The 16,833-nt window shown below is 40.7% G+C and overlaps 1 protein-coding gene across 6 annotated transcripts in view; it reads right to left on the minus strand.

Moving 5' to 3' along the window:
* Positions 1 to 16,833, minus strand: part of MYRIP (myosin VIIA and Rab interacting protein) — a 247,759-nt gene that overhangs the window by 33,034 nt on the left and 197,892 nt on the right. For all 6 annotated transcript variants that reach the window (XM_075055747.1, XM_075055728.1, XM_075055774.1 and 3 more), the window contains 2 exons: positions 6,606 to 6,783; positions 1,742 to 2,391 (listed from right to left, as the gene is read on the minus strand). In XM_075055747.1, coding sequence (XP_074911848.1) covers positions 1,742 to 2,391; positions 6,606 to 6,783 — 828 coding nt within the window. The remainder of the gene's footprint in view (positions 1 to 1,741; positions 2,392 to 6,605; positions 6,784 to 16,833) is intronic.

Here is a 16,833-nt window from a genome sequence, read left to right on the forward strand (position 1 = left end):
AATTCACATATGATCAGTTGCTCAGTGTCTGATGTCTAGATGCAACATGGTTTAGAAGAGCATTTTGTATGGTTTCTGCAAATTCTATATAATCTCAGCATGGAAGATCTGTGCCTGGTTTAAGACCCCACAATGAAGCTTCCTTAAGTTTATGCTGTCTGCAGTTCTTCACACAGCTACACTATCATTTTGTACAAACTGTTCACATGCAGGGCTCGCTCTGCTGCAGCCTCCATCATTTTACCAAGATCAATACATTACTTTGGGGATTATATGAAACCCTGACATCCCTTTAATCTCATTTTTCTAAGCAATATAAATGACATCTGTCTAATTTATTTTCATACCGCAAATCATATTCCTTACGCTCATGATCATTTTAATTGCTTCCTAGAATTGTTCAACCGTGCAACATTCTTGCTATAAATTGTAGTTGCCAGTCCATTCCTGCTCCCAGCAGTGCTTGTGTACCGGAGGCTGGAGTAAGAGTTCTCCGAATGTGGGCACCAGCTGTCAAATCAGCCACCAGAGTGTGTGTGTGTGCCCAAACACAAATTAAATGTATGCAACAACCCCTCCCCCCCATACAGAAACTTCCTAGTGAGAACTTCATTGCTTTGAAAACAGTAGCATAAGCTGGAGGCAGTGTGCCTCTGCCTGCTCCACTGTGGCTGAGTGAGCAGGAGAGCAGGAACAGTCTCTTTTAGCCTAAAGGGTAAAATGAAGGGGGAGAGAGGGTCAGGATCCCAAGCCTTGCATTTTGAGCACAACAGAAAGAGATATAAAGACTGGATCGGGTTGCTTGTAGTCAGAGGCATAGGGAGAAGACAGCACCTAGCTCCTTGCTTCAGGCTTACCATTACTCTGCTGCAGCCGTGATGCAGCTCCAGGATTTAAAAGGAGTAGGATGAGGGAAATGGAACTGGATGAGGGGGTCAATATTCTTCTCCTCCAGCTGGGTAATTAGAGTTAGAAGTGTGCTTGTACTGCTAAAAAAGTTCTGTGGGACAACCAGATCCCTTACATAACAGTCCCAGGCCTGGACAAACTCCAAGCAGAGAAGACTTCTTGGCTTTCTGGTTATCCCACACTTGTTGTTTAAAAGAAATGTTTGAGGAGTACTTTCCTGTCTTCAAGCTGTATGATCAGTTTTTCCCATTTTTCTTTTAATCAACTGAGAAATTATTTAAATGGAAGTAGTTTGCAAACACTCACCCTAACACATCAGAACTCGTAATCACTTGACCAATTAACAGCAGACATCACTTGGACCATATTTCAAAAAAAGGCCTTTCTGAATTTCTGCTGCTCATTAGCATTATCCCTTACCAGAACAACTGCAAACAGCACACAGAAGATTCCCAGGCATATGAGTTATTTCTTATTCTAAGAACAAAGGAGTTAAAAAAAAAACAAAGCAACAAAACAGGTGATTAGTCAACATTTGTTAGCTGTTGGCAAATCCTGACTTTTTTTTTTTTTTTTAAGAGCACTGTATTTTACAGCATTAACAATGTCATTGATCAGATGGAAGTGGCATATTTGAGAAAGAGGCAAAGCCTGTTCATGGTATACGTAACACTTTACCTTTGTTTCTTCTCAGTTAGGAGGCATGAGGAAGATAAAGCTTGCAAGAACACTCCACCTCCCACTCACTATTCACATGTTATTGCCCACATAGCTTAATTAGTTTAGCCCAGCTCTTTTTGAGAATGCATTTGGTAAGCTCAAACACAATTACCTGACTTAAATTCATCTTGTTGGCTTTCGTGTGATTTTTTTCTTCATGTAACTCTTCAGAGATCGCTTTGTTCTTCCTCCACCTTCTGGATCTCTTTTCTAAATCATAATGGACTTCTTCAGTCTCACTGCTGTCTGAATACTCCAAGCTGGTTGCCTGTGGATTGAAATTCACATCCAGTTCTCCGTGGAAATGTGTTTTTTCCATTCTGGGCATATCGCTTTGAGTTCTGCTTTGTAACCAGAGAAGTTTGCTAGGTCCTTTAGCTTCCTGGGAAGAGTTTACTGAAGATGTTTCCGAATCAGAGAACAGTGTCTCAGTATTGGTGTATAACCCCGAGGAAGGGGAGGTCACTGCCTGGTACTGATCATTGCCATAAACCCATTCAGTATCATACTGGGAATTGGTATAATAGAAACTGTCTGGTAATTGCCGAGGTTTCCGACGCAGCTTGTTCAAGGCCACATTCCAGTCATAGTCATCCTCGCTCTCTGAGCCCATTTCGTCATAGGCAGACACAATGCTGGATTCATTCTCCAAAGCTTCGAATACTTGACTCTTTGGTTTGGCAAGCATTCGAGGACGAGGCAAAGTGACATTCTGCAAAGCTACCCAGTTTCCATCAGTGCTTTGAAAAACAGAAGGCGGATCTATGAAAACAAAACAAGAACAATTGTTGATCACAGTGTGAAAGGCTCATTTTACTTGCCAGTTTACAATCCACTGGCCACAAATTGGAGGGTTCAACAAAACTAATGAACAAATGCAAGTGCTGCTGCTACATGAGCTCTCGTGTTGTGAGCCATGCTGCTGTACTCCTTTTAATCAGAAGCAACCACTTAAAGCCATGGTAATGACTATTTAAAATGTGACAGTACTTGGACCAAAGCTTTCTTCTAAAAGAATTATTAGGAAAGGGTGAGGGAACATCCGTACACACACATGTATAAATCCTGTGTTTTGCCAATGTCTTCAATTCTGTGTGCAGTTCTGGTCCCCCATCTTGAAAAGGAAAGACGGAAAAAGGATCAGAGAACAACAAAAGTTGCACCAGGTTCTGAAACAGGTTCAGTTGAAGGAATGATTAAGTAAGGCAGAGCTCTGCCATCTGGAGGAGACAAGACTGAGAGGATACATGCTAAAAGAGATAGGGGAATCTCTTCCAACCTAACTACTAGAGGACATCAAGTGAAACTAGAGAAATCAAGGTTTGAAACAAACCAAAGAAAGAAGTGGGATGCAATTGGTACCAGACCTGTGGAACTTCTTGCCTAAGAGTGTTAAGGACGCTAGAAATTAATCTGGGATAAACCAGAGATGGCTATGGACATGGAAAAGAAATCCACTGAGGTTTACTAAATACAGAAAAACACTTCTAGCTGTGATAGTCATTAAGCTGAAAGTTCTGGAGATTCAGAGCCCACTCAAAGGCAGCATGAAAAATACTTGCTTTCTCCTAATCTATCCTAGGCTTTTGCTTATGGTTACTGTTGCTGCTGTTGTTGTATCCTAGACTAAATGAGCTTTTTGTCTGACCCAGCACTGCTGCTCTTGTATTCTTGCACTTTTTCAGAGTATGTTTTACAATTCAGACAGAAAAAAAATATGCCACAAATATGGTCAAAAAGTCCTGTGTAACTCAGAGAGTTGCACTTCTTCTACATTTAGATTCCACTTCCAGTCAAACTTGGAAAGTCCCTTCATGGGAAATGTGAATGTGTGATGACTCTACCTCCCAGAGCAGTTGAATAAATATATAATGCTATGGATTTACACAGTAATCTCAGCCTACTGAATGAGCTTTTCAGCCTTATGGATTCCTTCCATGAGTTCAAATTCACCATTTCCAGAAAACTGTAGAAATACTTATTATAAACTATTAGTTTTCTAAAACTGTAAACAGAACATCACTATTTAAAAATGGACAAATTAAAATCTGGATCGTGTTGTAGATGATACTCAAGCATCTTGCATTACAGGATTAGAAATACTTAGAACTCAAGAATTTGACTTTTTCCCTGGAATTGTTCATAAAGAACCTAAGTATGCAGTAAGGTGTGCTTCATTTAAAAAAAAAAAAAAAAAGTTTGTGGTGCACTACCACCAACAAAACAAGCCCACAAAAATGAAACAATAATTAAACGGTAATTAAACTTAGCAGCTATGCAAGATTTAGAATAGGTTTTGTATTTGTTACTCATTTGAGTCCTTTTGGTTTGTTTTCACTTCCTAAATTTCATGCCAATTCAGAGAACTTGAGAAAATACATCACTGAAGTCATTCTTACTCCTGCTTAAAAAGAAATCAAAATAGTAATAATTTTCTTGTAGCAGTGACCGGCTGAGGATGTAACTAAAGTCAGGTTTATAGAGAGAACAAATGACTGTTGTAACAGGTGATTTTGCAGGAAAAAAGAATACAAGACATCAAGCACAGGGAACTTCTGCTTGTTCACTTCTTCCAATTATGCCCACTAATCTAAGTATAGGATTCTCATGAGAGAAAGAAGACCTTTCCTTAAAAACATTATTCCTTCAAACAAGCAAACAGCTCTGCAAGATATAAATCTCTAACAGGAATTAAATTCAGCTTCGGCACATTACACAAAGGTAATGCAGTGGAGAGCCACATACTTTTTTTCTCTGCCAAACTACATCCCCTTATTTTGTTTAGAAACAACAGATGAGAATTGGTCAAACATCTGTAGTTAACTGAAGAAAGGACAGGATAGTAGTTGATTACATCTTAGAGGGTAAGCAGGGTGGAAAGGAAAGCCACTGAGAATTTTATATTCAGAAAGCTGACTCAGTTTCATCCCAGCTTCAAGTAATGTCAAGTGCTCCTATCTCAATTTTCCAAAACAAAGTCACTTATACTTGAAAGAATGGATTTTGCACACAATTCTTTGGGTATACGCTATAATTTATCCACGTGAAAATGAAAATAGATTTAAGAAGTCTCATTGTGAAACTATTGGTAAAGGGGGAAAAAGCACAAATTCATGATTTGGCTCTTGAGTCATCTTTTAAACCAGTGCAAACTGTAATCAAAATGAACTGTGAACTGCTTTCTGGCTACATGAGTAAAAAGCCCACTGATGTTACCACTCCAAACTCTTGGCTGAGACTTCTTTCATTTTCTGTGTCCTAATACAGAGCTGCTTACTACTGTATAGGTGAGATCATATTTACACATATTAGCACGATCAGCTATTTATTATAAGCTCAATAGACACCACAATTTCATCACAAATGTGGTTCTTAAATGAAAGAAGCAGAACAAATCCTCTGAGTACAGCACCTGAAAGGAAACTGGGTCAATTTGTCACTCTGTTATGGTTAAGCAATTGTTAAGTACTAAATTGCTCAACAGTTGAATTCAATGGGATTGAAGTGGGTTCTTAAACTTAAGCACCCAATTAACTGCTTTACTGAAAATAGACCTTCCACTAAAATGCCCAGGAGAACAATACTTCTGACAGGGGGTTGAATGAATGGTTCACAAACTAATGCATACTTAGTTAAGTCAGATTTTAGTACTACTTTACTGTCACTTTCTTTTTGGGGGGAGGAGGGATATTGACACTGTCTAATTTTCAGTCTCCCAGGTTATCAACTGGTATTACAGATTAACAAATTGAATTGATGGGCAGCTCCCATCCCTGGTTCCCGCTACACCTAAACACATATTTTGGCTGCTTCTGCTTGCCAGTGCCTAGTGAACCAGCTGTGGGAGTTGCAGCACCAGTAAACTCACCCTACAAAAGAGGTTTTCTGCTTGTTTAGCTTCATGAACCAATTTGCTACAGGGGTCAGATGGGCTCTGCAGCTATTACAGGAGAAGAAGCAGGAACAAGCAGACTCTGTCTATGGGAGGACAACAGCAGCAGATAGGTTAGCTTTACTGTTCCCCATCAACTGGAGCCAGGGGCTGCTGCTGCAGTGAGCAGTTCAGCCCTCCCCTGTGCAACTGTGGGGGTGAAAACTAACCAGCTCTTCTGTGCAGCAGTTGCCTGGTGTGACACTCTTGTGGCCTCATAAACACTACAGCCAGAAACAGAGAAGCAGTGGAAATGGGACCCCCCACACCAAAAAAGCAGGAACCACCTTCTTCAATGACGGCCTGTACTTATGTCATCTTAAAGTAAGCAGGGAATTGCATTCTATCCCAGGGTGCTGATTCAGGGATGGGGCTGACTTAAGAAGTTGCTCACCATCTATCATCCATATGCACATCCATACCTAATGCATGGAGACAGAGGACAGATCTAGGGAAACTGTTAGACTATGAAGTTCCTACTCATACAGCTTCCTCAAACTTGTGTGGAAGCAGCCATTAGTAGGGCTGCACAGAACACTGCATTGGTGAATTCATCAGGGTTGAAAACAAAGGTGCAAGAGGGAATCATAAATGTGAATTATTTCATTGTTTGGTTCACCACATAACCTCATGAACAGTTAACTTGTGCGACAGAAGGGATACTATGGGCAGCTGCAAACTCCTTCAACTGGAGGACAGATAACCAGGTGACAAAGCAGGGCCCTTGGGCTCTTGTGTCTTAGAAGCTCTGAAACATATTCAAATTAGATGCCTAATGTTTCCCAACAGTCTAAAATCAATTCTCCAAAGGCCCAAATTTTGAATCTTTTCTTGGGGGGGGAAAAAAAAAAGGTAAGATAAGCAAAGACACAGCCCAATGAAATCATGACACTCAGCATCACCAAACAGACATTTTTACATGTGACCCCTGCAACCACAAAGGTCAGCAGAAATTTCCCGGAGAAGGTCCTTGCTTTAAGTCGTATTTATTCCACATGTGAGTGAGAACCAAAAAAAGAATAATATTCATACTAGAAATATTTACTTGTTTCATTTAGCCTGTCCACACTTTTCCAGCTGGGTAACGCAGAGAGCTTGCGTTCCTTCTGTTTCCTGAATTGTCCTTTTTGCTGCCTCCAAAGAGCTTCAGTCACAGATGATGCAGGGTCTAGTCCTTTACTGGGCACATCTTCACTAGCCAGGGAGAATGCAGACTGGGACCTCTGTGGGAATAAAAATCAAAGAGCATAATTTGAAAGTAGAAATACTTTATCAAACTCTTTACTGTAATTACTGTGAGTATTCAGTTACCCATGGAAGTGTGGGATCTCCTAGCATCCAGAAATGGAACTGAATGTGTTCAAAAGAACTGTTTCAGCACTAGATTGCTTATTTAGGTGCATTTCTGATGCTATGCAAGGAGGCAGGAAATTGTTTATACTACCACAGACTGGATGGAAAGAAATAATTAAGGTGAAGTTGTCAGGAATGTGCTTGGTAAGGACTGATATCTAACTGCTTCGACTTAAGCTAGCCAGAAAGAGATCCCGTTATGGTGAGATGTGATGATCTATTGTTGGCTCAACAGGCTTTCTGGTGTAACTATTTGCAGAAATTAAAAATTATAAAATAAAATAAAAGCAAACAAACAGCCTATTCCCCAGAAACAATGTGCAACTCAACTGATTTTAGTACAGAATTCTTGTGTTTGCTAGGGCATACATTCACACAATATGCTGGGCAGTTTTATGCAACCTTGCTAATGAAGTCAACATCACCTATGGTTACACATCTATTTGTTTCAAGTAGGGTCACATTTCAAGTCAAAATTAGGTAAAATACTGTTGTGATTGTTAATGAGCCCTGACTACTACTGAGGGGAAGGCGCTTTCCTTTGGATCTACATAAATAAATCAGACATTTCAGTTCTGACTTAGGCACTGGGGTCAGTTACAGAAGGCACATTTAAATTTGGCCAGTTTTAAAAAATGTGAAAGCAGGCAGTGGCCTGCTGATCTCAGGAGAACTAACTCTTACATATCAAATCACATACGTAATTCTAGAAACAAGGCTACAGCAGCTCAAGTCAAGTTTTAACATCTGGCTGACACTATTTTGCTGCAGCACAATTATTTTTTTTTTTTAATTAATAAACTTTGCTTTTGATGACAAGATGTGCTTAGGCAGCTTGAATGGCAAGAGATCGCTTTTTCAAATGACAATTAGCTTTTTCCCCATAACTTTTTACCACTCAAAAGCTCTGTCCTGGCCTTCCTAACAGTGTCAGTAAAAGACTGCCTGTATATGCCAGGGTGTCATGAAGAAGTATGCTTTCAAGTGGCTCAGCTTCTTTAAGCAGGCCAAGATGGCACTCTCAAATCTTGGTACATTTTTACTGATGTTCAAATTACAAACAATTAACTAAAACTATTAATCTCAAAAGGGCCAGTCTTTGCCTGCATCAGAGCATTGCTTTGCACTGGTGCAGATGAGGAAAAGGATAACTTGACTTTCAGCTATTTTCAAGTTCCTTCAATTCCCCGGAGAGCATAAGCACTGCTGGGAGTCCTGCTGGCTTGAAAGCAACACTTACACCACTTTTCTGGCTGTACCTCCTCTGATCTGAAATGCTCCTGTGTGGGACCTGTGTACCCTGCCAGAAGATTTAATTAACTGCAAATCTTCCTGTATCCTTGGCTCAGCAGTGTGATTTTATAACAGATTTGGTAAAAAGAAACACGACTAAGCACCAGGGTTTAGTTTAGCTTCTGAACTCTGGAGGAAAAGCCAGAATTATTGCCCTAGAATTAAATATTTTCTCTAACTGCAGTGACTGCATAACTTGGTTAATCCTGTCCACGCAAAGACACAGGTCCTAATGTGATGCACTGGAGTGTTTCCTTTCAAATTCAGTGATGTGAACTACCAACAATAAGCTCATAGTATTGTATAAATTTATTATAGGGAATCTTTCAGGTAAGTCACTTTCACAAACCAGCTATATTCAAGTGTATATTTATGCTGTTTCAAACCTCAAACTAGACCTTCAACTGATCAAGATCATTTGAATCCTCCTTAACCCTGTAAAAGTATTAATAATTTAACACAGTACAGACAGGTACATAAATTGTTTTGCTATAGGAATTCCCTCATTAACTTTGATTTCATCCCACCAGGATATACGGACAATATAAACAACTCGGCCACAAATGTGCAGCCTGAACTGACAAGTTTTAACTGTGCTGTGGCTCACTTCACTTCATTGTAAAGCAAGAACTACTGAAGTTCCCCTTCTTACAATAAATTAGGTACAGTTCATATCTGCTCTATCCTCTGATGTCTTTGTGTTAAAGTTGTTATGTACTGAAAGCAGCAAGTTGTTGTGGCTGTCACTATTTTCATAGTATCAAAAATATTCCCTCAGAGCACATTCTTTTTCCATGTATATGGCAAACACAGAGAGATAAGAGATTCTGAAGAACCCAGAAGAAGGAATATCCTACAGTTTAAGCACTAGTATCTATTTTCCCTTATTACTTAAAGAACTGAATCGTAAAGAGAAGAAAAAAAAACCAGGAAAAACTTAAGTAGTCTGTTTAATGATAACCTGGGCTCAGATAATAAAGTAACACGCTTTTTCTTTTTATGTAAAATCTGTAGGTTTGACAATTTTTCTGGTGTTTCACTTAAATGGCAGCTTCCCACCTCTCTACTCACTGTTTCATAAACATCACAGTAAAGGCTGCAGCACAGTGATGGCAGTGTCTGCACTTAGCTCCCAACCAACCTGAGACCCACCAGCAGCTTAGCCTTGACAACGCAGAACTTGGCATGGGCTGCAAAACCCACTGAAGGAGCTCAGCGATCCTGCCCTCAGATCCATGCTTCTGCAGCAACACTGCTACCAGCACTGCCTGAGCAATTTAAAGCTAGCTCAGGTGTATTTACACTATAGGGCAGACATATCTTTCAGAAGGACTAGAAGATACAGAACAGTTTGAAGGATTTAAAAAGGAGAAGACGAGCATGAAGGGCCTGATGGACAAAAAGCACTGAAAAACAAGCAAGCACAGAAAAGAAAGTAGACACAGTCCAATGTGGTATAGCAGCCTGGGATCTCAGATAAGCTTTTCCAAACAAGCTTATCTAAAATAAGCTGATTCTTTTAAATTGTGTGCTGAAACCTTCATTCAAGTCAGGTCAGAGGGAAACTGCTCTCGACGGTTTCTGCCAACTCTCTGTGGAGAGCAGGAAATTGGTATCATGCAGGAACTACTGCTAATTCCCAGGAAAATCCCTCCAAATGCAGCAAGGGAAAAAGCTTTTGCTGCCTCCAAAGCTTGGCTCGAGGCCAGCCTCATCCTTCTTCTATACTTTATGTGAATTTCTGATAAAACCTGTCTTGGACTGCTCTGCTAGAAGTACCACTTCTTCTCACTGAAGATAGTTCAATGTCACAGAAGGCTTAAGGACAGAAAAGTAATGCCAAGCTAAAATAGCTTGGCTGCACCCCTGCATTCAGATCCTGAAAAAGGATGAAATGATGCTACTTGAAGAGGCTGCTGAATTAGCACTCTTCGATACTACTTCTGTAGTTCTCTGTAGTTCTTGTATCTGGAGAGATTTAAATGATCAAGTGACAGCGTTCTAATAAGCTCCAATTAAGAAGAATAAATATAAGTAGAGGATTAGGTTATTTCTTGTTCTGAAAGTTAGTCTTAGATAGGGATGGAAAGACAGATAGTAGACTTGTGTTTTACTCAGACAAGTATGGGTGGAAAGAAAGTGTAAATATTCATCCCTGATAGTAGTTCAATGCTCTGGTAACATCAATAACAATACAAAAAAGGAGCATCAATAGCCAAGCCTGGTGTAGGAATAGGACAGAAGCATAACCTGGCATGAGAACTAATCAGTCTACATTGGCATAAACTGGCCATTTTTTTCAGAGCACAAAACCAAACGTTTATCCACAAGTTTATCTCCAATCAATTACCGGCCTGACTGATGATTCTATCTGAAAAGCAAATGACTCAAGACCTCCTTTTGTTGCTTTTGCAATTCAGAGCAAACTAGAAAGTTAGTTATGTGGTGTGAGGTTACACAGCAAAAGCTTTAATCTTGGTTGGCACATTTGCATCAACTTCAACTCAGCTGGCACCACTAACAGCCCTAAGCTATAGCATGGGCTACAAACCTACATATATGCCTGCGCATGCTGCTGACTTCACTGACACGCTTACCTGTGGCAGGCAGCAGAAGTACACCTTACTGTGCTGTGTTTGTGCCTCTCTTTGTCACAGAGGTAACAGCCCATCTGTAGATCCACAGGGGATGTTTTTCCCTTGTGGACATTTGCATAGGAAGCAAAACACTGAACATAAGGGAACAGGATTGAGAAGCTTACTTGGGGGCTGGTGCTCCATGTAGTGTCCCTGGTCATGGATAGAGGGAAGTCCTGGAGGTAAGGCCAGCTACCCCGATAGGCTCTTGGATCAGTTGACATTGAAACAAGGGATATTTACCAACCAAATGGAGGGGCCGTGGCTCTGAATCTTTATCAATTGCCTACAAACTTGGACAGCAACAAGATCTCAGAGCAGAAGAACTAATCCAGTCTATTTTCCAAAAGTATCCAAATAATACAGTTGCCTATATATGATTTCCTGAAGGAGGCAGGAACATAGGAGCTTTAGTCCTGATTTATAAAGACATGAGAGGTCAAGAAAATCCTTCCCTCCCATCTAAAGCTACCGGCACTTTTTCTAACCAGAAGTTCTGGTTTCTCAGCAAAAAACCACCTGTCAGTCAGGTGCTATTTTAGGTGTATTGATTTGTGATGAATTACAAGACTCCCCTGTATGTTTGCAGTCAGACGCCAAGGTACTGCAACTGTTAGTTTCTGCAATAAATTAGTACATCAGCAGATGGCATTGCAACCCAACAGGTCATTTGCTATGTTCGCTGCACACACTCGGAGGCACGTGCTGCATACTGGATTGCTGTGCAGTACAGGACAACTTGCAAAATATAGTTACAGCATTTACAGGCATTTCCAAACACTTTGGTTAGATGAGTTCCCCACCAAATCCTGCGTACTGGCATCTGCTGTGAGATGTTTGTTTCAAAAAGAAATTCCAGACACATTATTATTCTCTTCTTTTAATCCCTATTCAGGGGATCTCTGCTGCATAGTTATAATGTCTGCACGGAGAGAACTCAGCCTTCATCTTGTACTGGGCTAGAACTAAAAGAAATTATTTTTGCATGTACGGTCCTGTTTCATTGCTGGCCTTCAAAAAAAAAAAAGAAAAAGACAATGTGGTATCTGAAGATTAAAGAAGGAAGGAGTGAATAATAAGTAATCACATAAAATGTCTCCTATTACTTAATAAATATTCAATCTTCTGTCTATAACAATTTACAAGTTCATGCTTCTGAACACTGAATACATAAAAACAAAACACGTTCTTGATTTTGGTTACAACTTCTTACAAAACACACTTGTGAATACTGAGTCTAATGTTGATAATCTATGGATTCTTTACCTTGAATAACTCTCCTACATGTATGCATATTGTTTAGAGAGACAATATAAACAGTTTGCTCTACATTCTTCCTCAAAAGATGAAAGAGTATGGGTAATTCCTCTTTCTTCTAAAGAGTAGCCAAAGTGGCAATTCCAAATAGATCCCAACAGCAACTGAGTGAACTCTACTGTAGCATTCGCTACATATCAAGGTGCCACGCTTAGATCACTGGTCGGCCCGGACCAGGGAAAGAGACAGATAACACACGCAGTGTGAGCGCCAACTTCCGCCTTTTATTGCGCAGTTAATTCCTTTTATACTAACAAGGGGAGGTGGGGTTACAGGTACATCACAATGCTGCGACTAACCCTCTAACTTTCCGTGACAACGCGAGATCTTCCAAACGCCGACCCCTACACTCTACAAAGGATATTCTGGATCACACATGTTTTTCTCCTCACTTCCCTCCTATTTCACCCTATTTCTTCAGTCTGGTTTAGCTAGTAAAACTGCAATTTATTCTGCACTTAGTTAGAGTGGACCAAGGACTCTCCCAGCATCAGGAGGGATTGAGAACCCCAGGTGCCACATGGGTAAGGCAGCTGTGGGGTCACCACGGTAGGAACCCTTGCAGGCACTGGGACCCCAACACTGGGGCCGAGGGCAAGGAGGGAACCTCTGGATCTGGGTGGCAGAGTCCTGTGCTGTGCAAGCTCTGACCTGCAGGGCAGCTGTTAATTTGGGCTTCCAGGACTACCTTGTTTATCCAGGGAAGCAGCCTAGAATTGACAGCACAAACACAGATGACTTAAATGCAACCTTATCCTTCTACTCTCCTCACCTGCAAATTCTACGGCTATACCTGCTAGCGGTGAAGCAAAACCCCTCACCCACTTCTCAACTGTACTCTATGAATACAATCAGTGCACAGACAAAACCAGCAGGTCCCACCCGCCTTAGCAAATACAGTGGCAATCTCTAAGGACCAACAGCTAATGCATCTTTTGGTAAGTAAACTCCCACACCAGGAAGGAGATGGTATGAGCTGGCAAATGGTGCCATTCTGCCACAGCCTATTTATCCCTGGAAGTGATTTTCACTGTGCTCAAATGTACGCAGTCCAGACATTTAGCAGTGTGATTGAAATACCAGGGGTTTGAAGCATCTGTTCCTTAGTTAATCTTGTATGTGGCAAAGGATCTGTTAACAATCCTATGGCTCCTGAAAAAGGGCAAGGACAGGCAAATGAATGGGAAATTTTCACACTCAATTGAAAGAAACTCCCTTCTTCATGCCCTGACCTGGTTAGGACCCTGGTTAGGATATCCCAGCCATCAGGGCAAATCCTTGAATAGCAGGCTGGGAGAAAGCAAAGATGACTGCTCCCTCTTCTGCAAAAGCCTTAGAGCATCTGTCCTTCCAGGGTCTGCCCAAGCTGGCTTGTTGTTCACTAGTTGTTCACAGACATAGCCTGACTGCACTGGATGGTTTGCCATCCTTCTACTGGCCTCTCAGGCAGCCGATCCCCTTAAAAGCATTGTTCCTTTCAAAGGAGTACAAAAACAATGCTCAGTTCATCAGGAATGGGTCCATCAGCAATATAAATAACACAGCTGTGTAATAATACGTAGAACCACATTTGGGTTTGCATTTATTTTGATTCAGTTTGGATTAGCTGACCTTGAAGATCCAGAGATAAGCTGCAAGGGAGAGAGGCAGGAGGCTATTCCCCAACAAACCCATTGCTGCTGAGCATGCAAGTAGCTCTACGCATCACCACATAGAAGTATAATCCATAGTGTTTGAGGGACCTCCCTGCCCGCCCCCCCCCCCCCCCCAATAATAAGCAGGCCCCACATGTGAAAATGCTATTGCTTTGGTTGCAAGGAATTTGTAAGCTAGTAATAAGGGATATTTAAATATTGGTTCCAGAATATGAGTATAAACATACTTTTATTGTACTTATGGGGCTAACAATTTAGGATAATGCTAAGAGCATAAAATAGCATAGTTCAATCAATGTAACGGATTTATGTGAACAAGTGTATAGAAGTTTGTGGTAAATCAATTGTTAGGTGCTTTGACAGGAATAGAGGGTAGATGTACCAATGCAACTGTAATCTAAGCAGTGCCTTTACAGGTACGCTTGTTTGTTTAGCTGTTACCGTTTCTCACATGTTTCCCCATGGCCCATTCTTCTTCCCTCCTCCCAGACTTGGAATATTCTATTACATCTCTTTAAAAAAACCCAAGAAAAACCAAACAGGGGAGATGCTTCACAGTTGTGTAACAACTTTCATTTGAAGATACTGAGAACTCAGTATCCTGTTATGACAGTATAACCATATTACTTACAGACGAGAAAACTGAGCAACTGCAAAGGGCAGAACCCTGGTTCTGGTATAGGACAGTAAGATTCTAAGTGGCTACTAGCATACCCCACTGGGAGAGTGCACGTGTATAAAAGGGTAGGGGAAGGAGATGAGCTGGCATTTTCATCTCAAGTCTAATGGCAGCCTCACACATAAATTCACTTTTTTTTCCCAAGAGAATACTCTTTACTGAACACAATTATTCCTTTTTCATTAACTTCTAGGTTGCTCAGTGCCCTGCTCAACCTTTCACGTCCTGTTGTGACCCTCATCTACAAAGTTGTGCTCAGCAGAGCACTCACCCATCAGAGAGAATCACTTTATCTCCTACTTAAACACCCACTTGACAGAGGAAGCCTTAAGTGTTCTGTGTTTATTTGCTTCTTGCTGTGACAATATACACCCTGATTTCATCTAAAAATAAAGTAAGATTTGTCAGGCAGCCTAGCTCTGAGCATCACAGGTTTTAAGTTAGACCTTAAAGCTTTGTGATAGCCAGCAGTGTATTAGGATAGCAATTTTTAAAACAAAATACAGCTGGAAGAACAACATAGGACCTAAATTATTTGGAAAAATAACATTATAGAATGACCGCCCTTCTCTGTCCTCTCTCCTACTCCCTTTCATGCCTTAAAACCTATCTTGGTTTGCTGGAAGTAAGTGCAATTCAGTGAATTTAGGCCTGCATGGGCTTGATCATATACCTAGCATGCAAAACTGCTGTCTTGGATGTTTGTCAAGTGCAGGAATAGTACTATGAAGCAAAGAATCAGTAATCTTCTGCTAGAGATACATCTCAAACTCAAACTATACAAACAACTTTAAAGGGACAATGCTGTCATGTTTAGCCTTGCGCTGATTATTTAGCCACCTGAAGCCTTCAAAAGTGGTATTAACTGCTGAGTCAGAATTGCAAAAGCAGTTGTGTCCTATCCTGCTGCTGCAGTGGAAAGAGGGAAATCAGGCAGATTACAATGAACAGGGCCATCTTGATCTGAAATTCAGATCACTTTTGCAGTGAGACTACAACATTACACCTCCAAAGTGAGCAGATGAGAGTAAGATTTGTCACCTGGGAAGCACTTAAAGTTGGATCATCTTATAATAAATATTAATTAAAAAAGACCCATTATTTTCTAAAGTACCAAGCGCTTTTTCCATCTCAAAATGTACTGTTCTTTCCCATTCTGTGCAGAGAAGATGGTGCTGCAGTTGGCTTCTTCTGGAAGGAAACAGGACAGTAAATAACCCATCAGGATCCAGCTGATGGGCTTCTGGATAAATGCACACCTGCCTCATTGGAAGTAGGTCCCAGCAACACACTCTGTGCAACCTTCTGATCCCAGCTCATGTATAAAAGCTAAAAGCTCCATCTTCCCTATGACATGACACATTTATTAATTAGACATAAATATGATGTTTCTGATAGAGTCATTGACAGGTAGGAACTGAGGTCAGCTGGTATCAACTTCCTAGTGTTATGCCTCCCTCATTGGAAAAAGCTCTCCCACTGTGACGTATGACTGCTAAACAGGATTCCTCCTCAAAAAGGTTTTCTTCAAATATTTCTTTCAGACAAACCTACAGAGATATAGAGCACCTGCAAAACCTCCAGGGATTTCCAAAGGAGTGTTGGACCTCAGGCTTGAGGAACCTTCCTTCTCTTTAAAACAAATCAAAGAAAAAAAAAAAAAAAGAAAAAATAAACAACTGTCGGTACACTGTGGACCTTATAATTAACTTAACCAGTAAATTTCTGCTTCCCCCGAGGTGCATAATAATGTGTATTTAATGAAATCCTCCTTTTCCCTATATCCCTAGCTGTTTTATATACTATAAATTATGGATGAGCTTCTGTTTATATATGCAATCTTTTAGCTGTAAAATAAAGACCGCTAATACAGCACTTAGAACACACCAGGATACCTGCACTTCATCGATATTTAAATGGGATACAATATGCCAGCTGGTTGTTTGCTCTCACTGGCAGTGATGTATGGGGGGGAAATGGACTGAGAGAGCAGAGAAACATCGACCCATTGCTCTAAGCTCCTCCTACCCCAACTTTGTACAGCCTTTGCTTATTGGTAATGAGAAACAGATGGTGCCATCCATCTCTTTTTATGAGATGGGGAAATAAAATATTCAGCCTTGTATCACTATTTTTAGCATGGGCAAGGGATCCCAAAGAAATTTAAGAGGAAAAAAAGGAAAAAATAGTATCTATAGCTACTACCACACCATAGTACTGCAGTTAAATAATCAATAATATCTTTCAGGGAGATACCGTGTGTGTGTGTGTGTGTTCCTTTATATGAAGATCAATAGATTTTGCTCCAGTCAAGCAGGTCTCATGGAGTTCACCTCTTGG

The sequence above is a fragment of the Buteo buteo genome, chromosome 2 (assembly GCF_964188355.1).
Source record: "Buteo buteo chromosome 2, bButBut1.hap1.1, whole genome shotgun sequence".
Classification (NCBI taxonomy): domain Eukaryota; kingdom Metazoa; phylum Chordata; class Aves; order Accipitriformes; family Accipitridae; genus Buteo; species Buteo buteo.